At 34.9% G+C, this 22,405-nt stretch overlaps 1 protein-coding gene across 3 annotated transcripts in view; it reads left to right on the forward strand.

The window, feature by feature from the left end:
• The window catches only part of LOC124555341 (gelsolin, cytoplasmic), a 292,177-nt gene extending 277,917 nt beyond the window's left edge, over positions 1-14,260 (forward strand). For 2 of the 3 annotated variants that reach the window (XM_047129220.1, XM_047129221.1), the window contains 4 exons: positions 3,190-3,438; positions 6,262-6,372; positions 6,741-6,866; positions 12,933-14,260. In XM_047129220.1, the coding sequence (XP_046985176.1) occupies positions 3,190-3,438; positions 6,262-6,372; positions 6,741-6,866; positions 12,933-12,998 (552 nt within the window). In that variant the 3' untranslated portion in view covers positions 12,999-14,260. Of the gene's footprint in view, positions 1-3,189; positions 3,439-6,261; positions 6,373-6,740; positions 6,867-11,583; positions 11,621-12,932 lie in introns of all 3 variants that reach the window. The other variant, XM_047129222.1, reaches the window with a different exon arrangement.
• The last annotated feature ends 8,145 nt before the right edge of the window (positions 14,261-22,405 follow it).

Here is a 22,405-nt window from a genome sequence, read left to right on the forward strand (position 1 = left end):
ATGACATGATATTGAGATAAAATTAGACCATAGCTCAAACACACACAGTGTATGTATAGTACACAAGTTTCAAGGGTTGTATCGTGTGCTGATCACAATAACTAACAAACTTTTCCAAGCTCTTGCAACAAAATGTCTGTATGCAGTTTCCTGTTTAGTGTAACCGTAATGTGCAGTATGGTGCATGAAGTTCTGCCCTGTGCTAATATTTCCATGTACATGTAAATTATACTAATTGTGTATCTCTTTATCTCAGATAGAAGCTCACTTTTTTTTTATTATTGTTTGTGGCAAACTTTTCACTCTGAACCAAAATCGTAAGAAATATTTTCCTGGATATCTGAGTTGTCCTTACCACTGATTATCAGTACCTTCGTAACATCTCTACACAAGGATGTAGCTTTGGGAGGTCATTTATGACTAATATAAAAAGATAGGACAAAAAAATGATCCATTTGTGACACACACATTGTAGTGAGAGTATTAGATTGCAGGGTGCAGCCCCCCGCCCCCCCTCGCCCAAACAAACTGTTTTGTACCACTCAGTTTGTTTCTAAACCAGTAACTGGTCATGGACAGCATCCCAAATTTCATATTGCTAAAGATTTGAGAGATCTATAATGACAAAGGTTTCTATTAACCATAGTGTATATCTACAGTTAGCTGCTATTCATGCTATTCAACTTGAGAATGTGTCAAGAAACTCAGTGTGTTGGCAGTGAACTTACTTTTGTGAAATTGATATAATGATACAATTAGGTTCATCAGATGTGTTTGAAATACATTTAAATGTCTTTAAAATATTATCATCTTTATGACATTTCATCAGGTTTATTACAACAAAACTAAAATCAGTATAAGAGGCACAGAAGTCTTTGAAGCCACAGCTTACACATGTTGTTTCCCAAGCCTTCATGACTAACAGATGCTAAGTGTTTTGAGGGAGCTAACATTTAGTTTACCCACAGATGTAAAGTGAACAAGAAAAAATTCAGTGACATGGCAACATTGGGCAGGAATTAAACACACACACTTACATGTCAGTACAGGAATACAACATGTGAAATATCAATACAGATACAAGGCTGAAGTGGCAGTCTATAACAAATTCAAAGCAAATTTCAATAGCATGGTCACACACAGTCCAAAGAACATTCACATACATAGTCGACATCAAGTATAGATGGTTGTCCTAAAGGACAGTCCAGCATCGAGTGGAGTGAAATGAATATGTGCAGGTCTCAGGCTGTGACATTGGTTTTAATGAGTGGTTGTGGCCAGGGTGTGTGCTCCCCTTCAGTAAGCTGCCTTAGTTCTGTGTCCATCTATGGCAAGACTTGGTTATTGCTACAGAACAACATACTTTGACTCTTATGTTGAAGAACAGCAACACCAACTCTTGAGCCTGTAAAGTTTAAAAATAGTATATAAATAATTCAGAAAGTATAGATTAATGTATGAGAAATCTAAAACCTTCCAAAATCACATTTAATCTTCCATTCAAAGTGTGAAAAAAGATCATAAAATAGAAGAAATATCTACTGGTAAGTAGCATTGAACCTTTCGCTTGGGATATCTCAGTTTTCATTTCAATGGCTAAGAGTCAAACTTTGAAGCATCCCCAACTCTCTTGTGGTTCCCTTTTTAGGTACTCCATGTCGACGTCTGCCCGTAGATACGTATCATCATTAGGTTTTCTGGCTTTACTTCCTGATGTGGCAGCGACGACACTCTGGTGAGGTGTGGGCCCTGTGTTTTGCTGTTACTGTGAGTCTTGTAAATATCACCGTTATTTAGTAATTTGCCCAGCTAAAACTCTCCCCTTTTATGATTAAGACAGCCTGCACCACCTTTCGGAGGGAGTGGGGACATCAAAGAGTCATAAAAGTTCATATTAAGCAGTCCGTAAAACATGAAAACGTTCACTTCAGTTAGCATGTTAGTTAATGCCTATGCTTTCCGCTAGATGGTGCTGACTTACTACTGAATAGCTTTGGTTCTGTAAAACCTTCACTGATTAGTACTAGGTAAATGAAATAAGTACAACACTCTTGTATTTCACTTTCACTCTATATTCAAGGATTAAGATGGTGATGGATGATGGTCTATTTAAAAGGTTCCTAGCCTGGAGGAATCTAAATAGTTCGCAAATGCCAAAATGCACACGCTCTACATCCAGATTCGCAACTAACGGCACATGACACTTTCAAAAGTCCACACGTTAATATCTGAATACTGGTACCTCCGAATTCGCTTGTATCAGCAGATAATTTGAGTTTCTGTTTAGTGCTAGATTGGAACCTTACGGACATATAAAGTCCTAAAATCCCCTTAATACTCCTTTGCTACCAACAGTCAGAGATCGTACACTACATCACTTTTAATCTCCATAATATTCTAACAGTTTATCGTGAATCTTAACACGATAAAGTCCAATCTAATTATTGTCTCACTGAATGACACAGGTTCCCTGCCCTTCAACGAAACAATCAAGGGAGAAAAAGGCGGCAATAATGATGAGCAGGCCTTTTTATAGGTTTTTCATCACAAGAGTTTAACGTCTCTGCCTTCTCCATGACGGAGCTTCCATGGCTTTGCTGTACTTAGACGTTAAACTACTTGTTGATATACTATAATTTTGATATGCAATGACCGAACTCTGATTCTACACTCTTTTCCCCTCTAAAAATTCTATTCTTAATTTTAGATTATTCTTTCTGTAGCTTTTATCACTCTAAACTGAACCGAGGTGTTACAACTTCCAAAGTTACATTATGAAAGATCTACTTAAATAATGGAATAAAAATGATTTATCAAGCGAAGTCCCATGTGAGTAAAGAAAAAACATCATTTCATAACCATGACCACAAAATTGGTGGAAAATCTGCAAAATATACGCAGGACAGCAAATGACCCAGTTTGCTTATGTTTAGATAAGAATGACCAAATGTGGAATATATACTAACATTACACAAATGAAATCACTTCAGAAAGTCTTGAGAGTTTTAAAATTGTAGACATTATGACTGAAAAATATTATGTAAGATTGTCTTACTACAGCACACACAACTTATGAGCAATTATCTCATACCATATATATATAATGTTCCTGTTCATACTGGTATATTTTAAATTTTATTAGTCATAACCAACAGAATATAATGACAAAAGCAATTTTTTTTTTTCCAGCTTTCAAATGATGAGGAAAAAGAATTTGGAGCACATGCAAGTGCCCTTGTTTCACCAGATGTTACTGTAACTACTATAAATGAAGGAGATGAGCCAGATGAATTCTGGGGAGCTCTTGGAGGCAAGGGAGATTATCTATCAGAATTTGATGCTCAAGGAATTCCTCTTCTTGGGCCCAGACTTTTCCATTGCAGGATTACAATTACCGGTAGATTCAGAGTTGAAGAGATCCCTCATTATAAGCAGGAGGTAAATGACAAATTATTCTTATACTTTTGTGATGTTAAATTCTTGCTGATAATGTCAGGATGCAATTTTGGGAAAAATAATTGTTTTTTATAATTTGAATAACTGGCAGAAATTAATTTGTATTTAATAGGGCAACAGTTCCACTAATAGTTCATTTGCCAGGTGATGTTCTTGAAGAGTTAACATCTCAAAATTAATGTGTAGAATCACTAAGATAGCTCTTCATCTGCTAACAAAATTACAGGTGGGACACACAATCATCAGTTTAGGCCATAACAATATGAAAGTTCCACAGTGAAAAAATTGTAATGTTTTTGATTCAAAGTTGAAATACTGCAGAATAAAAGAAGACTGCTGCATAGTAATTTATGGCCACACTTTTTGTGACTTTCTAATTATGCATTAGAGAAGCCCCGAAACTTATATCCTCATCATACTGTTCTGACATCTTCCTCTGAGACTTTTCCTTTTCTTAAAAAAACTGAAGAAACTTTGTTTTGTACTCTATGCAGGTGTTTGAATCTTTGTGAGTGGCATTATTAATGAAGATAATGTCCCATATTATAAATGGTGTAGTTAACACTACCTTTCATTTGAAACTATTATTTACCCTTTCTCTCCTCCACAAAGTGAATGAAATATGTATGCATTGGACCACTGTGAAACATAACTAAGATGAAATAAAGATTTGAATGAATGTTGCAGATCAGCACAGTAAGAACTGCAGGAATCAGCCTTGTCAGTTTCATCGACAACAACCAAGTCTAAAGTATTGAACACATTTGCTGCAAAGACAGGGAAAAGTAATTGCTTGTCTTACAAGAAATTTTCAGTAAATGTTCCTTTAGTCAAAAAGGGGAAAAAAATAGATTTCTAATTATGTTGGTTGTTGGTGGTCACACGTTACCTGTGGGGATGAAAATGTTGAGAGGTTATATCAAAAATTCAACCATATAAGTTGTTCAAAAATGTCCGATTTTAACCATTTGTATTCATTGATGGACACATGCTACAGAAAATGGACAAATAAGAGTTTTTGGCATCATGATAGAACTTGACAAACGTACGCAATATAATAGTAGAGAGTAGCTGTAGAGATGACAAATTTATTTTACATATGCCAGTAACTGGTTTTGGTCATTATGACCATCCTCAGACTAAGGTTCCAGATGAGAGGAGCCAGTGCCACTTTGGGTTTACACTAGTATCCATCAGAAACTGCAAAGGGACAAATTGCAGATACTTGAGATTAGATATAGAACTAAGCTTCCTTACAGACCAAAGCTAATATACACTGAAGCATCAAAGAAACTGGTATAGCATGGCTATTCAAATACAGAGATATGTAAACGGGCAGAATACGGCGCTGCGATCGGCTGCACCTACATAAGGCAACAAGTGTCTCGCGCAGTTGTTGGAGAGGTTACTGCTGCTACAACGGGAAGTGCAGGATGTGAGTGAGTTTGAATGTGGTGTTATAGTCAGTGCACAAGCAATGGAACACAGCATCTCCGAGGTAGCAATGAAGTGGGGATTTTTGCCATACGACCATTACACAAGCGAACCGTGAACATCAGGGATCCGGTAAAACATCCAATCTCAGACATCGCTGCGGCCGGAAAAAGATTGTGCAAGAACAGCACCAATGACAACTGTAGAGAATCATTCACCATGACAGAAGTGCAACCCTTTTGCAAATTGCTGCAGATTGAAATGTTGGGACATCAAAGTGTCAGCGTGCAAACCATTCAATGAATCATCATCAAAATGGGCTTTCGGAGCCAAAGGCCCACAGATGTATCCTGAATGACTGCACAACACAAAGCTTTAAGCCTAGCCTGGCCCCATAAACAGACATTTGACTGTTGATGACTGGAAACATGTTGCCTAGTCAGGCGAGTCTTGTTTCAAATTGTATCGAGCGGGTGGATGTGTACAGGTATGGAGCCAACCTCATGAATCCGTGCACCCCGCGTGTGTACAGGGGACTGTTCAAGCTGGTGGAGGCTCTGTAATGGTGTGGGGCATGAGCAGTTGGAGTGATATGGGATCCCTGATAAATCTAGATATGATTCTGACAGGTGACATGTACGTAAGCATCTTGTCTGATCACCTGTCTCCATTCATGTCCATTGTGAATTCCAACGGACTTGGGCAATTCCAGCGGGACAATGCGACACCTGACTCATCCAAAACTGCTACAGAGTGGCTCCAGGGACACTCTTCTGAGTTTAAACACTTCCAACAGCTACCAATTTACCCAGAGATGAGCCTTATTAAGCATATCTGGGATGCCTCACAACATGCTGTTCAGAAGAGATCTCCACCCCCTCGAGCTCTTACACGATATTGGGCAGGTGCACCAGTTTCTTTGGCTCTACAGTATACCATCCAGTGAAGGCTAAGTTTAGGGGTGAAACCTGGATAGGCACACCTCAGACAAATGTGTTTTTGATTATCCTTATAAATCGATTTATAATGTTGATGACAATTTGAAATTGTATGGGAATAGATTTGGTATTAGCAGAAAGCAGAAACATGGTACAAATTCATTGTGACTAAGATATTACCAACACTTGTACAAAGATGAACAACAGACTCTGAATAGAAGTAACGTGCATAAAGGAATTTCACATTTCACTATGCTATGTGTGATATGCTAATAGTCACGATAGCAAAAGTTTTGTGCCCTACCATTTGCTCCACCTTAACGTGGAATATTTCCTAAAATTTCTCAGTAAATAACAGTTTCCACTGGTCTGTGTCAACCAAATGCTGAAGCATATGCAATGTATGAAGTATTCATCACTGTTCCATTTCCAGGACTTGGATGAAGATGATATCATGGTGCTGGACTCTGGAGATGAAATTTATGTGTGGGTTGGTAGCAGATCAACACAAGAAGAAAAGGAAAAGAGCCTCAAAATGGCTGAGGTAATTCTCTCTCTCTCTCTCTCTCTCTCTCTCTCTCTCTCTCTCTCTCTCTCTCTCTCTCTGTGTGTGTGTGTGTGTGTGTGTGTGTGTGTGTGTGTGTGTGTGTGTGTGTGTGTGTGTGGGGGGGGGGGTCTGTTGTTTCTTGTTTTATTTAAATGTTAAATGAAGTGTTGTGTTTTCCTGTAATTTTTTTATATGTAATTCAGGAACACACACAATAGTCTATAAAGTTGTATGTTTTATATTGCCATATAATATGTGCTGTAATTGTTAAATGTCAAAAACACTATGAAATAAAGTTTTAAACACACTGGTTGTGCCAGTAAAAAAAAATGTTCCCTGAGAAACGCCTTTCATTTCATTCTCAGACCTACTTGAAGACGGATCCCAGTGATAGACGCCGTGATCGGAGTGTTATCATCACAGTCAAACAAGGAGAAGAACCTGTTAGCTTCACTGCATTGTTCCCTGACTGGGACCCAACTATGTGGGAGGTACGTCAAGTGTAACAGAAACAGCTGTTCTTCATATGATAAAGTTTCGCTTCGTATGTTTATTTGACTACCCTAATTTTATAAGTGTTGTAATTTACAGGCATGTATTACATATCATTCTTTTTTTACGTAGCATTATTTGTATAGTGCTTTAGAAATATCTGTGCCAGTTGGGACTGTATGGTAGCAGTAATGTCATTTTTAATGTATTTCTTGCAGTTTAAATGTTTACATACCTCAGTTACATGTGAATTTGTAATAGTATTGTGTGTAAGATGATAGCATGTTAATCTGGAGTCAGTATTCCCATTCACATGGGTTACACTGCATGATTATATTTACTAAATTGTTGCAAAATTAGTATGCAGTTACGTTTCTTTCATCATTTCTATAAAGAATAATTTCTTTATTCACTGCACACTTCTTGTAAGTTTTTCCATATCTTATTTAGTTACCTCTTTTTATGCAAGTATTGTCATGAGGAAGCCATTGTCTTTATTTAGTTACTAACCTTAATATGGAATCAAATAGGGCTGTCAGTCACACAAAAATAACACTATTAAGTTATTTTTGCATTACTTGGTATATGGGTGGTTCCTAAAGAAGTTTATTTTAAAGAACTAATTTTATGCCTGGAATGGAGTTAGACATATACAAACATTGTAAATTGCATATGGAGAATTTACAAATGACTTTCCTATATTTCATCACTCAGGAAATAAACAATATATTCTAGTGATGGGCCTTGTCCTTTCTTTGTGAACCATAAGATAACTAACAAGTCTAGATAGTCTAAAATCATAAACATATGGATCTGAGGTGTTTCTGTCGTGCTGTTAGTGCCAAGACAACAGCAGTTTTGGCTTAGAGAAGTTTCAAATCGAGATCATTTTTAGAGATTTAATGGCTTCTTTATTGGCACCTGTCATGGAGTAGTTTGTCCATCTATAAAGATAATCTTCTCGAAAATCCATATACCTAGGATATTTGCTGGAAGATAATTTTTTATGAAGATATTGTAAACAAACTACTCCATCGATAGGATCTTTATTTTTACAAAATCATGTGGTTATTTTGATTCTTACTTTTTGTTGGTAAATTGTGTAGTACATCCTTAGCCTATGCTGCTCAGTTTCATTTGTTAATTATGTAAATATATTTAATATATCTATGGCTTCTTTTTTTCTGAAGCATTCTAAGAATAGTTGAAGTCATTATTCCACGTACTGCTTAAAAGCTGATCAATGATGCTTGTGCATATAGCAAACTAACAATCAACAATACACTTAGATGTAAAATTGCTATTCTCAGTTCACTCAGTTTGTGTTAGAGTAGCATGCTGCACTTGACTCACCATGCAATCTGTGTCCATACATTAAGTGGGTAATAATTAACTGGTGATTAATGTTAAAGCAGCTGTACAGTTTCAAAGTACTGTGCAGTATTGTGTGTTGTCATTCAGAATGAAACATATTCAAGAAACAAATGTGTATAAATGAAATAATTAATCATAAATTCATTGGCTATAATGTACTTGAAGGGGAAAAAATGATTTACTACATACTGCACATTTTATTTGAAACGCATAGCTGGCTTCAACAGAATGAACATGTTAAAATTGAGACACTGATCTAAGAAACTTTGTTCTGTCATGGTCAAAGTATTGTGGTACATGAACTTCCACTTATAAAGCTGTGTGATTTGTCATATTGTGAAGTATATACATACTCCAGTGAGACTCCTGATGGCCTGAAATCAGCTAACAAATATTTCTCAGAAAATCTGGATTGGTGAGGTGAGTATCTAATGATACTCAGTGGCATGAAAGAGTAAATTTAATCTTCCAAAAAATATGCAGTTTAGATACAATCTCACAGCCTGCTTTTAACAAATGTTGTCCTGGTGTGATGTTATATTGATTAACTTTTTTGTCTTTCATGGACATAATGTGTGGCATTTGTATTTGGTTTTTTGTTTGGTAGTAACATTAGTGCTAGAGGAAAGTTAAGATTCAGCTCTGTTATTCACTACACAATTTGTAACTAGATTTGCTGAGAACACAGAAAATTATCAATGCTGTAACTGTTCATGGATGTTACGTTTCACTATGAACAGAATGTTTGCTGGAATAAGACAACACATGTAACTACTGTTTATCAGGTATCAGATACAGAATATGATCTCTCACCACTAAGGACTTTCCTATATAACCTGTGTAATTGAACAAAGCAGATAAAGATGATATTACTCAGGCTGCTGCAACTTATTACCTCCATGATTGCATGGATTATATATTTTGAGTAACTGCACTGTACCAGTTAATATTGTTTCAGTAACACGGGTTATGGGAGAAACAGCTGTATCTCTGAAAGCATGCCACAAAAATAACAGTTTTAATTTGGTTTTCACAGTTTATTTGCATACAATGTTATTAGTAAAGTTTGCTCACTACAGAACATTCTGCAGCTTGCAATCAAATTTCATTAACCTGAAAGGGTTGATTCAGGTGTAACTGTCTTGTATATCCTGTATATAAATTCATTTATAAGTGGCACCTATAAATGGTTGTGGATGGATTGTTTGTTATGCAGATACAATACTGCCAACGAGCAATTCTACCTTTTTATAATTCAGCTGAATTTGAATGCACTGTTACATATGTATTACCAATTAGAGCATTGATGCTCTATTAAAATCCTGTGCATGTTATGTGCATAAAGGTAATATTTCAGAATATTCTGGATGCGAAAAAACCTGTTAAATTACACTTTAATAGGAGCAAAATGTTAAGCTGTTACCATAATTAATGTAGAGTGATTGCTTGTCTAATTTCTCTTCTCAAAATTAAGTACTGCTAACATAGGTAAACTGTGAAATTTCGGGCCATAACACACTCTGAAGAATGGTCTTACTACTATGTTCATCTGAGGTTTAGTCATAGGTTGCAATAAGAATTAAGTCCAATAAATAGCAGAGAAAACAGACTGGGAAGGTTTTTGTATTTAACCCAGGTTAATGATATACACAGTATCTGCTGTAGTGAAGCCCTGAATGAGAACATAACATATACAGCACCTTTGTTGCTATTGAAGAGAGGTAGGCTGTGCCAGTACCATTCTTATTCCCCTCTCTGCAACAACAGCTTACTGCAATTATATCTGCAGAACACCTGCACCTAACCATACAACACTCAAGCTTTGCAAAGGTACAGTGTTTAAATTCTTCCAGTGCACATTATTTCCAATTGGGCTGTAGTAGTTAAACCTGAAGTGACCTAGGCAAAATTGATCTTCACTGTCACTTGGTACTCATGAATTTCCTGATAAGTAGAATGTAAGACAAACACTTTAAAGTACCACACTTATCTGAGGACTATCCTAAGACTATGCATTGAACAGTGAGAATCAGTGCAGGCATTTTAATGCTGCAGAAATAAAATGGCCAGCTTTTACAATTATTATTTTTTTAAATGTGCAATGTACTCCAGATTATTCAGAGTATTGAGGAGGAGAAGATGAAGAATAATAGAAAAACATGGGATAATATTACTAGGTGGGTAGTAGCAGCAGCATTGGCGGCTGATGGCTGTGTAAGCTCGGGCACAGCTCGATGCGGTGGTCTTTTGCTGCTGGTCTGGCTTAGTGTTTCTCTACCTCTAGCAGCTGGCAACCCATGCTGCTGGTCCTTTTTTTATTTATGAATAATCTGGAAGCCAGATAACCCACACATGAATAATTGGGAGTACACACTATGTAATTCAGGTGCATGTGTAGACTTAGTGTGGTAGTTTAATGTCTGTCTCTTCACATTGTTTAGAAAGGCTTGTAGTTTACGCAAATAAAATTTATATTCAAAGTATATTGCTGAAAGTGCATGTGAAGGCATATAGCATACCAATTTCTAAAAAGGACTTGCACTAAATAATGCTGGTCTTATTGCCTTGCCTTCAGAAGTAAGAAACATAAGACAACTTTAGACACAACTTTTTTGTCAAATGTCTTATTGCAGAGTTCTAGTATTGAAGGCATTGAGAGAGGAGGAGAGAGATTTAATTTCTTTCTTTTTCCTGATCATTTGTGCTTAACACCTTGTGTAATTTAGCTGTTTTGTAGGTCTTTCATTTACTTTATAGATTGCATTCTAACATGTTAGTGGGTTTAATAGGAAAATTATGGGCAGTAGGTTTGTTCTAGGTAGACTGTAAGTGAAGAAATGCATTAATATATCAGCTTAATATCTGCAAACAGTTCGAATTTCATTTCTGTTTAGGTCAGTCAGTCACGAATTTAAAGATAAACTCAAAAACATTGATAATGTTACTTATATAAAGGCACAATTGATTTATTGAAAAGGCTTGTGGATGCAGGTACTGCTGAGAATATTGTATTGTTATTGACATAATACAAATTATTTTTAAATTGTTCAATTTTCGCAATACAAAAAATACTTTTTTTTTTTTGTTTAGTTGTGAAATGACAAATTATTTTGTATGTAATGGCATAGGTTGCAACAAAAATTAAGTTCAGTGACTAGTAGAGGAAACAGTTTGATCCCTAAATAGCAATGTCCTTCATGTGGCCCATTTTTATGGAACTACATTACATGCTATATGACATATACTTCTCTGTATATAGATTATGGAACAGATTATTTGAATGTGATGTTTGTTCAGGAAATCAGTGCAAAAAAATCTCAAAATTGTCATTCTTTTTCTCAGGAAGATAAGGAAACAGCCATTTAAATCAGCATAAATGGTGAGTTCTGTCAATATTGTACATAGTTATAGCAGAATGCAGTTTACTTTGATATAAATGAAATCCTGATAGGGAGAGAGGAAACCAGAAAAAAATTATTTGCTCTGTCAGGTTGTATTGCATAGCTGTTTGCAGTAAGTAAGTAAGTAAGTAAGAAATGGTCAATCATTTGATTGGAATAGGTAAATAAAAATCTGATTGTAGATTTGAAACTAGTGTTAGCATACTTGGATTGCTCTTGCAATATTACATTTTAGTGTATAGTAATTGGAGAGCATGTAAAAAGAAACTTTAAACTACAGGTGCAGAAAGAAGTTTCTGCAGTGTATAGATACATATTCATACAGTACAGTATCTGTAGTTCAGAACCTGTGGACTTTCTTCTTCCTCTTTATGAATATTTATCCCTAGCAGGTTTCCCTAAATGTTAATGCAATTTTAGGAAGTGGTCTCACTGTTAACTGAAAGAAAGAAGAAACATAAGTAGAATAACTCCAAACCAAAAAAGTATTTAAATTCACATGACAAAAGTACACTTACTGAAGCTGTCTCACTGGAATAAGAGAAGGAACAGTGTATGAAAACAGCTAATTGTAGTAAGATTTATTAGTTGGAAATACAAAGCTGTATGGATGTTGACGCAAGATTTTGACTGTTCTCATATAATGGTATCGACCTGATGTGTGGCATTTGTTTGCTACTAGTCATGAAAGGTGTCTCCATTAGGGAAAAAAATCATCTAACAAAGCCAGCTGTGCATTTGTTGTTGAGGATCAACATTCAGCTTTAATACTAATTTCTTGCTGTTTTTCTTTTTCTGAGAGACTGCTGAGCAGTTGGGAGATTTTTGCAGTATACCTGTTGTTAATATGTAACGTGCATCACAAAACACACTGTCTGCTGTAGACATACTGTACTGTATCTTTTGCACATGCCATGTGGAGAGAAACTAATCATGAACTTAGTTTGAATGTGCACTTGTAATACTAACTGCCTTGGGAGTAAATTAACATGCTAGTACTGTAAAATATGCATGTAACTTGACTAACAGCATCAGAGAAACAGATGGGACATTTGTTTCTTCAGAGAAAAGAATTTTCACTTAATTCTCCTTGTTATTTCTTATAGGATACAGTTCTTAAATTTTATTATATTTGTCAATTGCCTTCCTGCAGTCAGTAAATGGCTACTGATGTTACTTTATCATAGTATTTCTATATTACACAATGCCTTTTGTATCTTGTTTCAGTGATACAGGTTGTGTAATGCCATGCTGTGTTTTAATGTGTGAATGTAAAATTTCTTCTTTCAGTCCTTGGTCAGCTATGAGGATGTCAAGAATCAACTGGCAGAATTTAATTCAACAATTGAGGACTGAACTAGTTCTTAATATTTCTGTCTCAAGATATGTTGCTTATTAAATGTAAATAAATATTTATCATTAGATTTTTTCATTGAAGGCTTATGTTTTAAATATTAGTTACTTGCTGACGTGTGTATGCAAAAGTAGGTTGATATGCATAATTGTAGAACTTTTTATTAAATCTGGGATACGTCACATTGTTTTATGTTTATTTGAAGTGAATGAAATGGAGTACAGTGTCATTGTTAAATTTTTGCTATCCTGTAGTGCAGAATTGGTTTCAGATGTGGAAACTCTTCTAATTAAAATTGTTATAACTGCTGGCTTCCTAAAATATGAAGTTTTTTTCTCACATAAGAACCAAAAATATATAGATAAATTATACTGACAAACTATAATATTTAGCAACAAAATATAAAATATAGTAGGCATATAATCACTTTATTTTTGCTTAAGATAATAGTTTTCATTTAATGAACATAAATGTCTGTAGTTCAAAAAGGTGTCTCTCTAAGACTGTGGGGCCAGATTTTTTTTTTTTTTTTTGCGCTCATCTTTGTGTGACAGTCTTTTTCACAGTGTAAAGATGTAATTCCTTTTTATGAAAACTGAAAGAGGCTACTTGTCAGGCATATATAAGTTGTAGCAGAACATGTCTCAGATGAAATCTTGATAAGAACCTTAATGCCTGACAAAAGTAAATACAGCACAGTGCATTGATGACCTACATATTTGGAAGTAAAATGTCAATTGTAATGGTGGTGGGCTGGCATCTACTCTTCAAGCTGTTGTACATCAGTATGTGTGAATCTCTGCAAACCGATATGGTTTTGTTTTACTGTTGTCTACAGTGGAGATACTCCTGTTATGTAAGAACCTGATGTACAAAGTACTGTAACTGAAGGATATTGCTGTTCTATAACTCTTCAATGAAACTGTATGCTTTTCAAATAGGACTACATGCAGCTAAAATCTGGTTTATTTTAATTTTGCTGTGAGTTTTCTGTTATCTCTCCAATAGTATAGTACCACCATTACATAACCTAAACCAAAATAAAAATCATTGATAGAGTTTTGAAGGCTGAACAACAGTATGAAGACATCTCCTTGTCTGCAAGTGCACCACATATATTATTCTGTCAGTATGTTTAGATACGAATGATTACCTACAATAATTTGTTACTATTTCAACTGTGTGATAAAATAATATTTGTAGTAATCTCCAAGAAAATTGTGTATAATGACTGTGGAAATAATAAAATGGTTAAACAATGAAAGCAGTTTATCTTTACACTTACTTTCACTACATAATTCAGGTTTTCTCTCTCTCTGAAGAGAAGTTGTTTTAAGCTTAGTTTCTTATTTGATCATTTAGAGGCAGTAGATTACATTAACCATATTAGACAGATTCACTAGAGGGTGAGCAGAAATGTAGAAAGAAGTAAAAAAACTATTGAATTGCAATGCACTGATATGACAAAAATATTGTTATATAACCATGCTAATTGTAATTATAATGTAACCTGAAAAGCATTAAATGTAATTGTCTCTTTGATGATACTTTCCAGTTGAGGAGGATGATTTGCCCAACAGAAGGTTCATTCAGTCTTTCACTTCACTGTATCATGTAAGACATTAAACGTCCTGTGGTAGATTGTTGAATAGATGAATAGCCATGTGTCAGACTCCTTTCTGTACTAATGTTGAGCTTGAAGTCTTTAGAGTGGGTGTTTTTGGTCATGGTGTTACATTTGTGCATTTTATATTTTATTGTGAATAGAGAAATATTGGAAGTGATAAAGCACATTAATGAGGACATATGTATTGTAAAGTACTTGCCAAAATTCCCAGTTTTATGAAGAGTTAAAGATTAACACCAGATACATTTTTTATAATGCACTAATGTATTCTGAAAATACTATCCCTGTAACTTGAATTTCCCCAGAAAATGATTTCATAATTCGTTAGTGCTTCATTTTTAAATCACCTAAATCAGTAATGTGTGCTGTAAACATAGCTGACAAAGGCATTTAATTAATATTAGGCAATGTGTTTTCCAATTGAGGTTGTAATCTATCTGCAATCATAAAAACACTTACTTTTATAACTTACGTTGTTCTGTGAGAAATTGTAAGCTATACGTACTATGTCTTGTCAGAATATGAAGAAGAGTATTTGCATTGAACCCTCTGTTGAAATTTTTGAACATTTCATTGGCTGCCTTTTCGGTATGGACACTAGCACTGTCTTCTGTGCACATTTATCTGCAAAAAAAGTACAAAATTTGCAACTTCTAAAACTGCAAGTAGATTCAGTTGATACATACTTTGTCTTGTCTTTTGAATAAGACAAAAAGCATTAACCTGCTGTCTACTATTGTTATATTTTAACCTTTGCATCAAAAGTCTTGGCCAAGTCACAATATATTCATAACTAAAGTAATCTGTGATTCTTTGATTCTAGTTTATCGTCTCTCAAATGAAATATAGCCTGTTTAGTTGAGTTATTTTTGAAATTCAAACTGTGCACTACTGAGTGTTTTCCTGTACAGTGTATGTATAAAGTCTGTAGTACATCTTTTCAAAAATTTTTGAAAATTAAGGCACTAATATGGTGGGCTAATAATAATAATAATAATAATAATAATAATAATAATAATAAATATGGAAGAGTTACAACTACTGGTTGATATAGGAGCATTCACTATACTAAATATACGCACTAGGCAGAGATCAGAACCAACCAACTCACAGAAGAAACCCACAAAACCAGCATGGCAACACAGGCTACAGATCAGAATAGAAAAACTGAGAAAAGACATCAGACAGCTAACACAATTTAAAAGAAATGAAATATCAGACAAAAAATAAAAAAAGGTTTGGTAAAATCTCACAACATGAAGCGATTGAGCAATTAGATGAAAAGAAGCAGAAATTACAAGCATTGGCCAAACGACTTAGAAGATACAAAAAAAGTGAAAATAGAAGGAAACAAAACCAAACATTCAACACAAACTAAAAGAAATTTTACCAGACAATAGATAACACACACATTAAAATAGACAATCCACCAAACATAACAGACATGGAACACTTCCGGAGCAACATATGGTCAAACCCGGTACAACATAACAGACATGCATGATGGATCCAAGCAGAAACAGACGCATACAAGATGATACCACAAATGCCTGAAGTGATAATTTTGCTAAATGAAGTCACGCGAGCAATTAATTCTACGCACAATTGGAAAGCCCCTGGAAAAGATAAAATAGCAAATTTCTGGCTAAAGTAGTTCACCTCAACACATTCACATCTAACTAAATTATTTAACAGTTACATTGCAGACCCATACACAGTCCCTGATACACTTGCACAAGGAATAACTTATCAAGCTAAAAGTAAACAAAGGTCATTACACTACGCATACATTGATTACCAAAGCAATTTTGATAGTGTACCCCACTCATGGTTACTACAAATATTGGAAATATATAAAGTAGATCCTAAATTGATACAGTTCCTAAACATAGTAATGAAAAATTGGAAAACCACACTTAATATCCAAACAAATTCAAATAATATCACATCACAGCCAATACAGATTAAGCGTGGAATATACCAAGGAGACTCACTAAATCCTTTCTGGTTCTGTCTTGCTCTGAACCCACTATCCAACCTGCTAAATAATACAAATTATGGATACAATATTACTGGAACATACCCACACAAAATCACACATTTGCTATACATGGATGATCTAAAACTACTGGCAGCAAAAAATCAACAACTCAACCAATTACTAAAGATAACAGAAGTATTCAGCAATGATATAAATATGGCTTTTGGAACAGACAAATGTAAGAAAAATAGCATTGTCAAGGGAAAACACACTAAACAAGAAGATTACATATTGGATCACCACAGCAACTGCATAGAAGCGATGGAAAAAACAGATGCCTATAAATATCTAGGATACAGACAAAAAATAGGAATAGATAATACAAATATTAAAGAAGAACTAAAAGAAAAATATAGACAAAGACTAACAAAAATACTGAAAACAGAATTGACAGCAAGAAACATGACAAAAGCTATAAATGCTTATGCTATACCAATATTGACCTACTCATTTGGAGTAGTGAAAGGGAGTAACACAGACCTAGAAGCACTCAATACACTTACACAATCACAATGCCACAAATATAGAATACATCACATACATTCAGCAACAGAAAGATTCACATTAAGCAGAAAGGTAGGAGGAAGGGGATTTATTGACATAAGAAACCTACATTACGGACAGGTAGACAATTTAAGAAAATTCTTTCTAGAACGAGCAGAAACTAGCTAAATACACAAAGCAATCACTCAGATAAATACATCAGCTACACCATTGCAATTTCATAACCATTTCTACAACGCTTTAGATCACATAACATCAACAGATACGAAGAAAGTAAATTGGAAAAAGAAAACACTACATGGCAAGCACCCGTATCATCTAACAGTGTCACACATTGATCAAGACGCATCCAACACATGGCTAAGAAAAGGCAATATATACAGTGAGATGGTAGGATTCATGATTTCAATACAAGATGTAACAATAAACACCAGATATTACAGCAAGAATATTATTAAAGATCCCAATACCACAACAGATAAATGCAGACTTTGCTAACAACAAATAAAAACAGTAGATCACATCACAAGTGGATGTACAATACAAGAAATGCAGAATACACCAGAAGACATGGCAATGTAGCAAAAATAATACATCATCAACTTGCCAAACAACATAAACGAATAAAACAACATGGCCCCACATAAAAGTATGCACCACAAAATGTGCTGGAGAATGATGAATACAAATTGTACTGGCACAGAACGATTATAACAGATAAAACAACACCACGTAACAAACCTGACATCATAAATTAAAAAATACATCCAATTGGCTGAGGAAGTCAAGGACATGTGGCATCAGGATAAAGTTGACATTATACCAATTATACTATCAACTACAGGAGTCATACCACACAATATCCACCAGTACATCAATGCAATACAGCTACATCCAAACATATATATACAACTACAGAAATCTGTAATTATTGATACATTTTCAATTACCCAAAAGTTTCTAAATGCAATGTAACATATACCATACAGTTAAAAGGAAGTCACGCTTGATCAAGGTCCATGTCACTTTCCATTTTTAACCAGACTTAACGTCTGAGAAAGTAAAGAAGTAATAATAATAATAATAATAATAATAATAATAATAATAATAATAATAATAATAAACCCCGTGGAGGCCCGGGAAAAGAATAGGCCTCCGGTATGTTCTGCCAGTCGTAAAAGGCGACGAAAAGAACAAACCACTAATAGGGTTAACCCCCCTTTTAGTGTGATTACTTGGTTCAGGACAGAACTAAAGAAGCCTCGGACAAGCGCCGTCATGGTCGGGGACGACGCTTGAACCCTATGCCCGCCCACAATGGTAACAACACTGCTAGCCAACTGGAAAATGATTTAAATCCAGATAGAGGTGTTTTGTAGGATATGCTTCCTGCAACCACCCTAGAAGGAAAACAAAGACAGAGAATGAGATGGTCGGATGAAGTTAATCGACACCTCATGTTCTGTTACTACCAAGCAACAACCCTAGGAACCAACACAACTGGATACAGATCACAAGTATACACAACATTTATTACCAGATACCCGGAATTAAAATTTTTAACAGAACAACGACTAGCTGATCAGATCATCAGATCCGTGTAATAATAAAAAATAACAGGATACCCAAGTCAGAATTAGAAAACATCAAACAACAAGTACAAGAAATACTGGAACAAAATAATGTGCAATCAGAAGAAGAAGAAAATACAGTAATGGACTTAAACATCCCAGAGCAAACAAACAAAGACCAACACGCATCAATTAAACAATCAGAGGAAAACGAAATCTTAAGACAGCCACCAGAACAAGCACAAATAGAACACGAAGAGACACACGTGTTAGATATAGAAGAGAAATTTCAGCTGACATATATAGAATACAAAGACACAAATACAGACATTAGACCATTCTTGCATAGACCGCCAAATAACCCACAAGTCGAAACAACAATAAAAACTATCAACACAATCATACACAACAAAATAAATGAAAATACAACTATGGAAGAGTTACAACTACTGGTTTATATAGGAGCACTCACTACACTAAATATACACACTAGGCAGAGATCAGAACAAACCAATACACAGAAGAAACCCACAAAACCAGCATGGCAACACAGGCTACAGATCAGAATAGAAAAACTGAGAAAAGACATCGGACAGCTAACACAATTTATAAGAAATGAAATATCAGACAAAAAACGAAAAAGGTTAGGTAAAATCTCACAACAAGAAGCAATAGAGCAATTAGATGAAAAGAAGCAGAAATTACAAGCATTGGCCAAACGACTTAGAAGATACAAAAAAAGTGAAAATAGAAGGAAACAAAACCAAACATTCAACACAAACCAAAAGAGATTTTACCAAACAATACATAACACACACATTAAAACAGACAATCCACCAAACATAACAGACATGGAACACTTCTGGAGCAACATATGGTCAAACCCGGTACAACATAACAGGCATGCACGGTGGATACAAGCAGAAACAGACTCATACAAGATTATACCACAAATGCCTGAAGTGATAATTTTGCAACATGAAGTCACCCGAGCAATTAATTCTACACACAATTGGAAATCCCCTGGAAATGATAAAATAGCAAATTACTGGCTAAAGAAGTTCACCTCAACACACTCACATCTAACTAAATTATTTAACAGTTACATTGCAGACCCATACACATTCCCTGATACACTTGCACATGGAATAACCTATCTGAAACCTAAAGATCAAGCAGACACAGCAAACCCAGCTAAATATCGCCCCATAACATGCCTACCAACAATCTACAAAATATTAACTTCAGTCATTACACAGAAATTAATGACACATACAACACAGAACAAAATTATAAATGAAGAACAAAAAGGCTGCTGCAAAGGAGCACGAGGATGTAAAGAGCAACTGATAATAGATACAGAGGTGACATATCAAGCTAAAACTAAACAAAGGTCGCTACACTACGCATACATTGATTACCAAAAAGCCTTTGATAGTGTACCCCACTCATGGTTACTACAGATATTGGAAATATACAAAGTAGATCCTAAATTGATACAGTTTCTAAACATAGTAATGAAAAACTATAAAACCACACTTAATATTCAAACAAATTCAGATAACATCACATCACAGCCAATACAGATTAAGCGTGGAATATACCAAGGAGACTCATTAAGTCCTTTCTGGTTCTGTCTTGCTCTGAACCCACTATCCAACATGCTAAATAATACAAATTATGGATACAATATTACTGGAACATACCCACACAAAATCACACATTTGCTATATATGGATGATCTAAAACTACTGGCAGCAACCAATCAACAACTCAACCAATTACTAAAGATAACAGAAGTATTCAGCAATGATATAAATATGGCTTTTGGAACAGACAAATGTAAGAAAAATTGCATAGTCAAGGGAAAACACACTAAACAAGAAGATTACATATTGAATAACCACAGTGACTCCATAGAAGCGATGGAAAAAACAGATGCCTATAAATATCTAGGATACAGACAAAAAATAGGAATAGATAATACAAATATTAAAGAAGAACTAAAAGAAAAATATAGACAAAGACTAACAAAAATACTGAAAACAGAATTGACAGCAAGAAACAAGACAAAAGCTATAAATACTTATGCTATACTAATATTGACCTACTCATTTGGAGTAGTGAAATGGAGTAACACAGACCTAGAAGCACTCAATTACACTTACACGATCACAATGCCACAAATATAGAATACATCACATACATTCAGCAACAGAAAGATTCACATTAATCAGAAAGGAAGGAGGAAGGGGATTTATCGACATAAAAAACCTACATTATGGACAGGTAGACAATTTAAGAAAATTCTTTCTAGAACGAGCAGAAACTAGCAAAATACACAAGGCAATCACTCATATAAATACATCGGCTACACCACTGCAATTTCATAACCACTTCTACAACCCTTTAGATCACATAACATCAACAGATACGAAGAAAGTAAATTGGAAAAAGAAAACACTACATGGCAAGCACCCGTATCATCTAACAGTGTCACACATTGATCAAGACGCATCCAACACATGGCTAAGAAAAGGCAATATATACAGTGAGATGGAAGGATTCATGATTTCAGTACAAGATGTAACAATAAACACCAGATATTACAGCAAGAATATTATTAAAGATCCCAATACCACAACAGATAAATGCAGACTTTGCAAACAACAAATAGAAACAGTAGATCACATAACAAGCGGATGTACAATACTAGCAAATACAGAATACCCCAGAAGACATGACAATGTAGCAAAAATAATACATCAACAACTTGCCATACAACATGAACTAATAAAACAACATGTTCCCACATACAAGTATGCACCACAAAATGTACTGGAGAATGATGAATACAAATTATACTGGAACAGAACCATTATAACAGATAAAACAACACCACATAACAAACCTGACATCATACTCACCAATAAAAAGAAGAAATTAACACAACTAATCGAAATATCCATACCCAATACAACAAATATACAAAAGAAAACAGGAGAAAAAATTGAAAAATACATCCAACTGGCTGAGGAAGTCAAGAACATGTGGCATCAGAATAAAGTTGACATCATACCAATCATACTATCAACTACAGGAGTCATACCACACAATATCCACCATTACATCAATACAATACAGCTACATCCAAACTTATATAAACAATTACAGAAATCCATAATTATTGATACATGTTCAATTACCCGAAAGTTCCTAAATGCAATATAACATATACCGTACAGTTAAAAGGAAGTGACGCTTGATCAAGGTCCGCGTCACGTCCCATTTTTAACCAGACTTAACGTCTGAGAAAGTAAAGAAATAATAATAATACTTATTATTATTATTTCTTTCTTTTCTCGGACGTAATGTCTGGTCAAAAATGGAAAGTGACATGGACCTTGATCAAGCGTTACTTCCTTTTAACTGTACGGTATATGTTATATTGCAATTAGGAACTTTCGGGTAATTGAACATGTATCAATAATTACGGATTTCTGTAGTTGTATTTATAAGTTTGAATGTAGCTGCATTGCATTTATGTACTGGTGGATATTGTGTGGTATGACTCCTGTAGTTGATAGTATAATTGGTATAATGTCAACTTTATCTTGATGCCACATGACCTTGACTTCCTCAGCCAGTTGGATGTATTTTTCAATT

The sequence above is a fragment of the Schistocerca americana genome, chromosome X, assembly GCF_021461395.2.
Source record: "Schistocerca americana isolate TAMUIC-IGC-003095 chromosome X, iqSchAmer2.1, whole genome shotgun sequence".
NCBI classification, from domain to species: domain Eukaryota; kingdom Metazoa; phylum Arthropoda; class Insecta; order Orthoptera; family Acrididae; genus Schistocerca; species Schistocerca americana.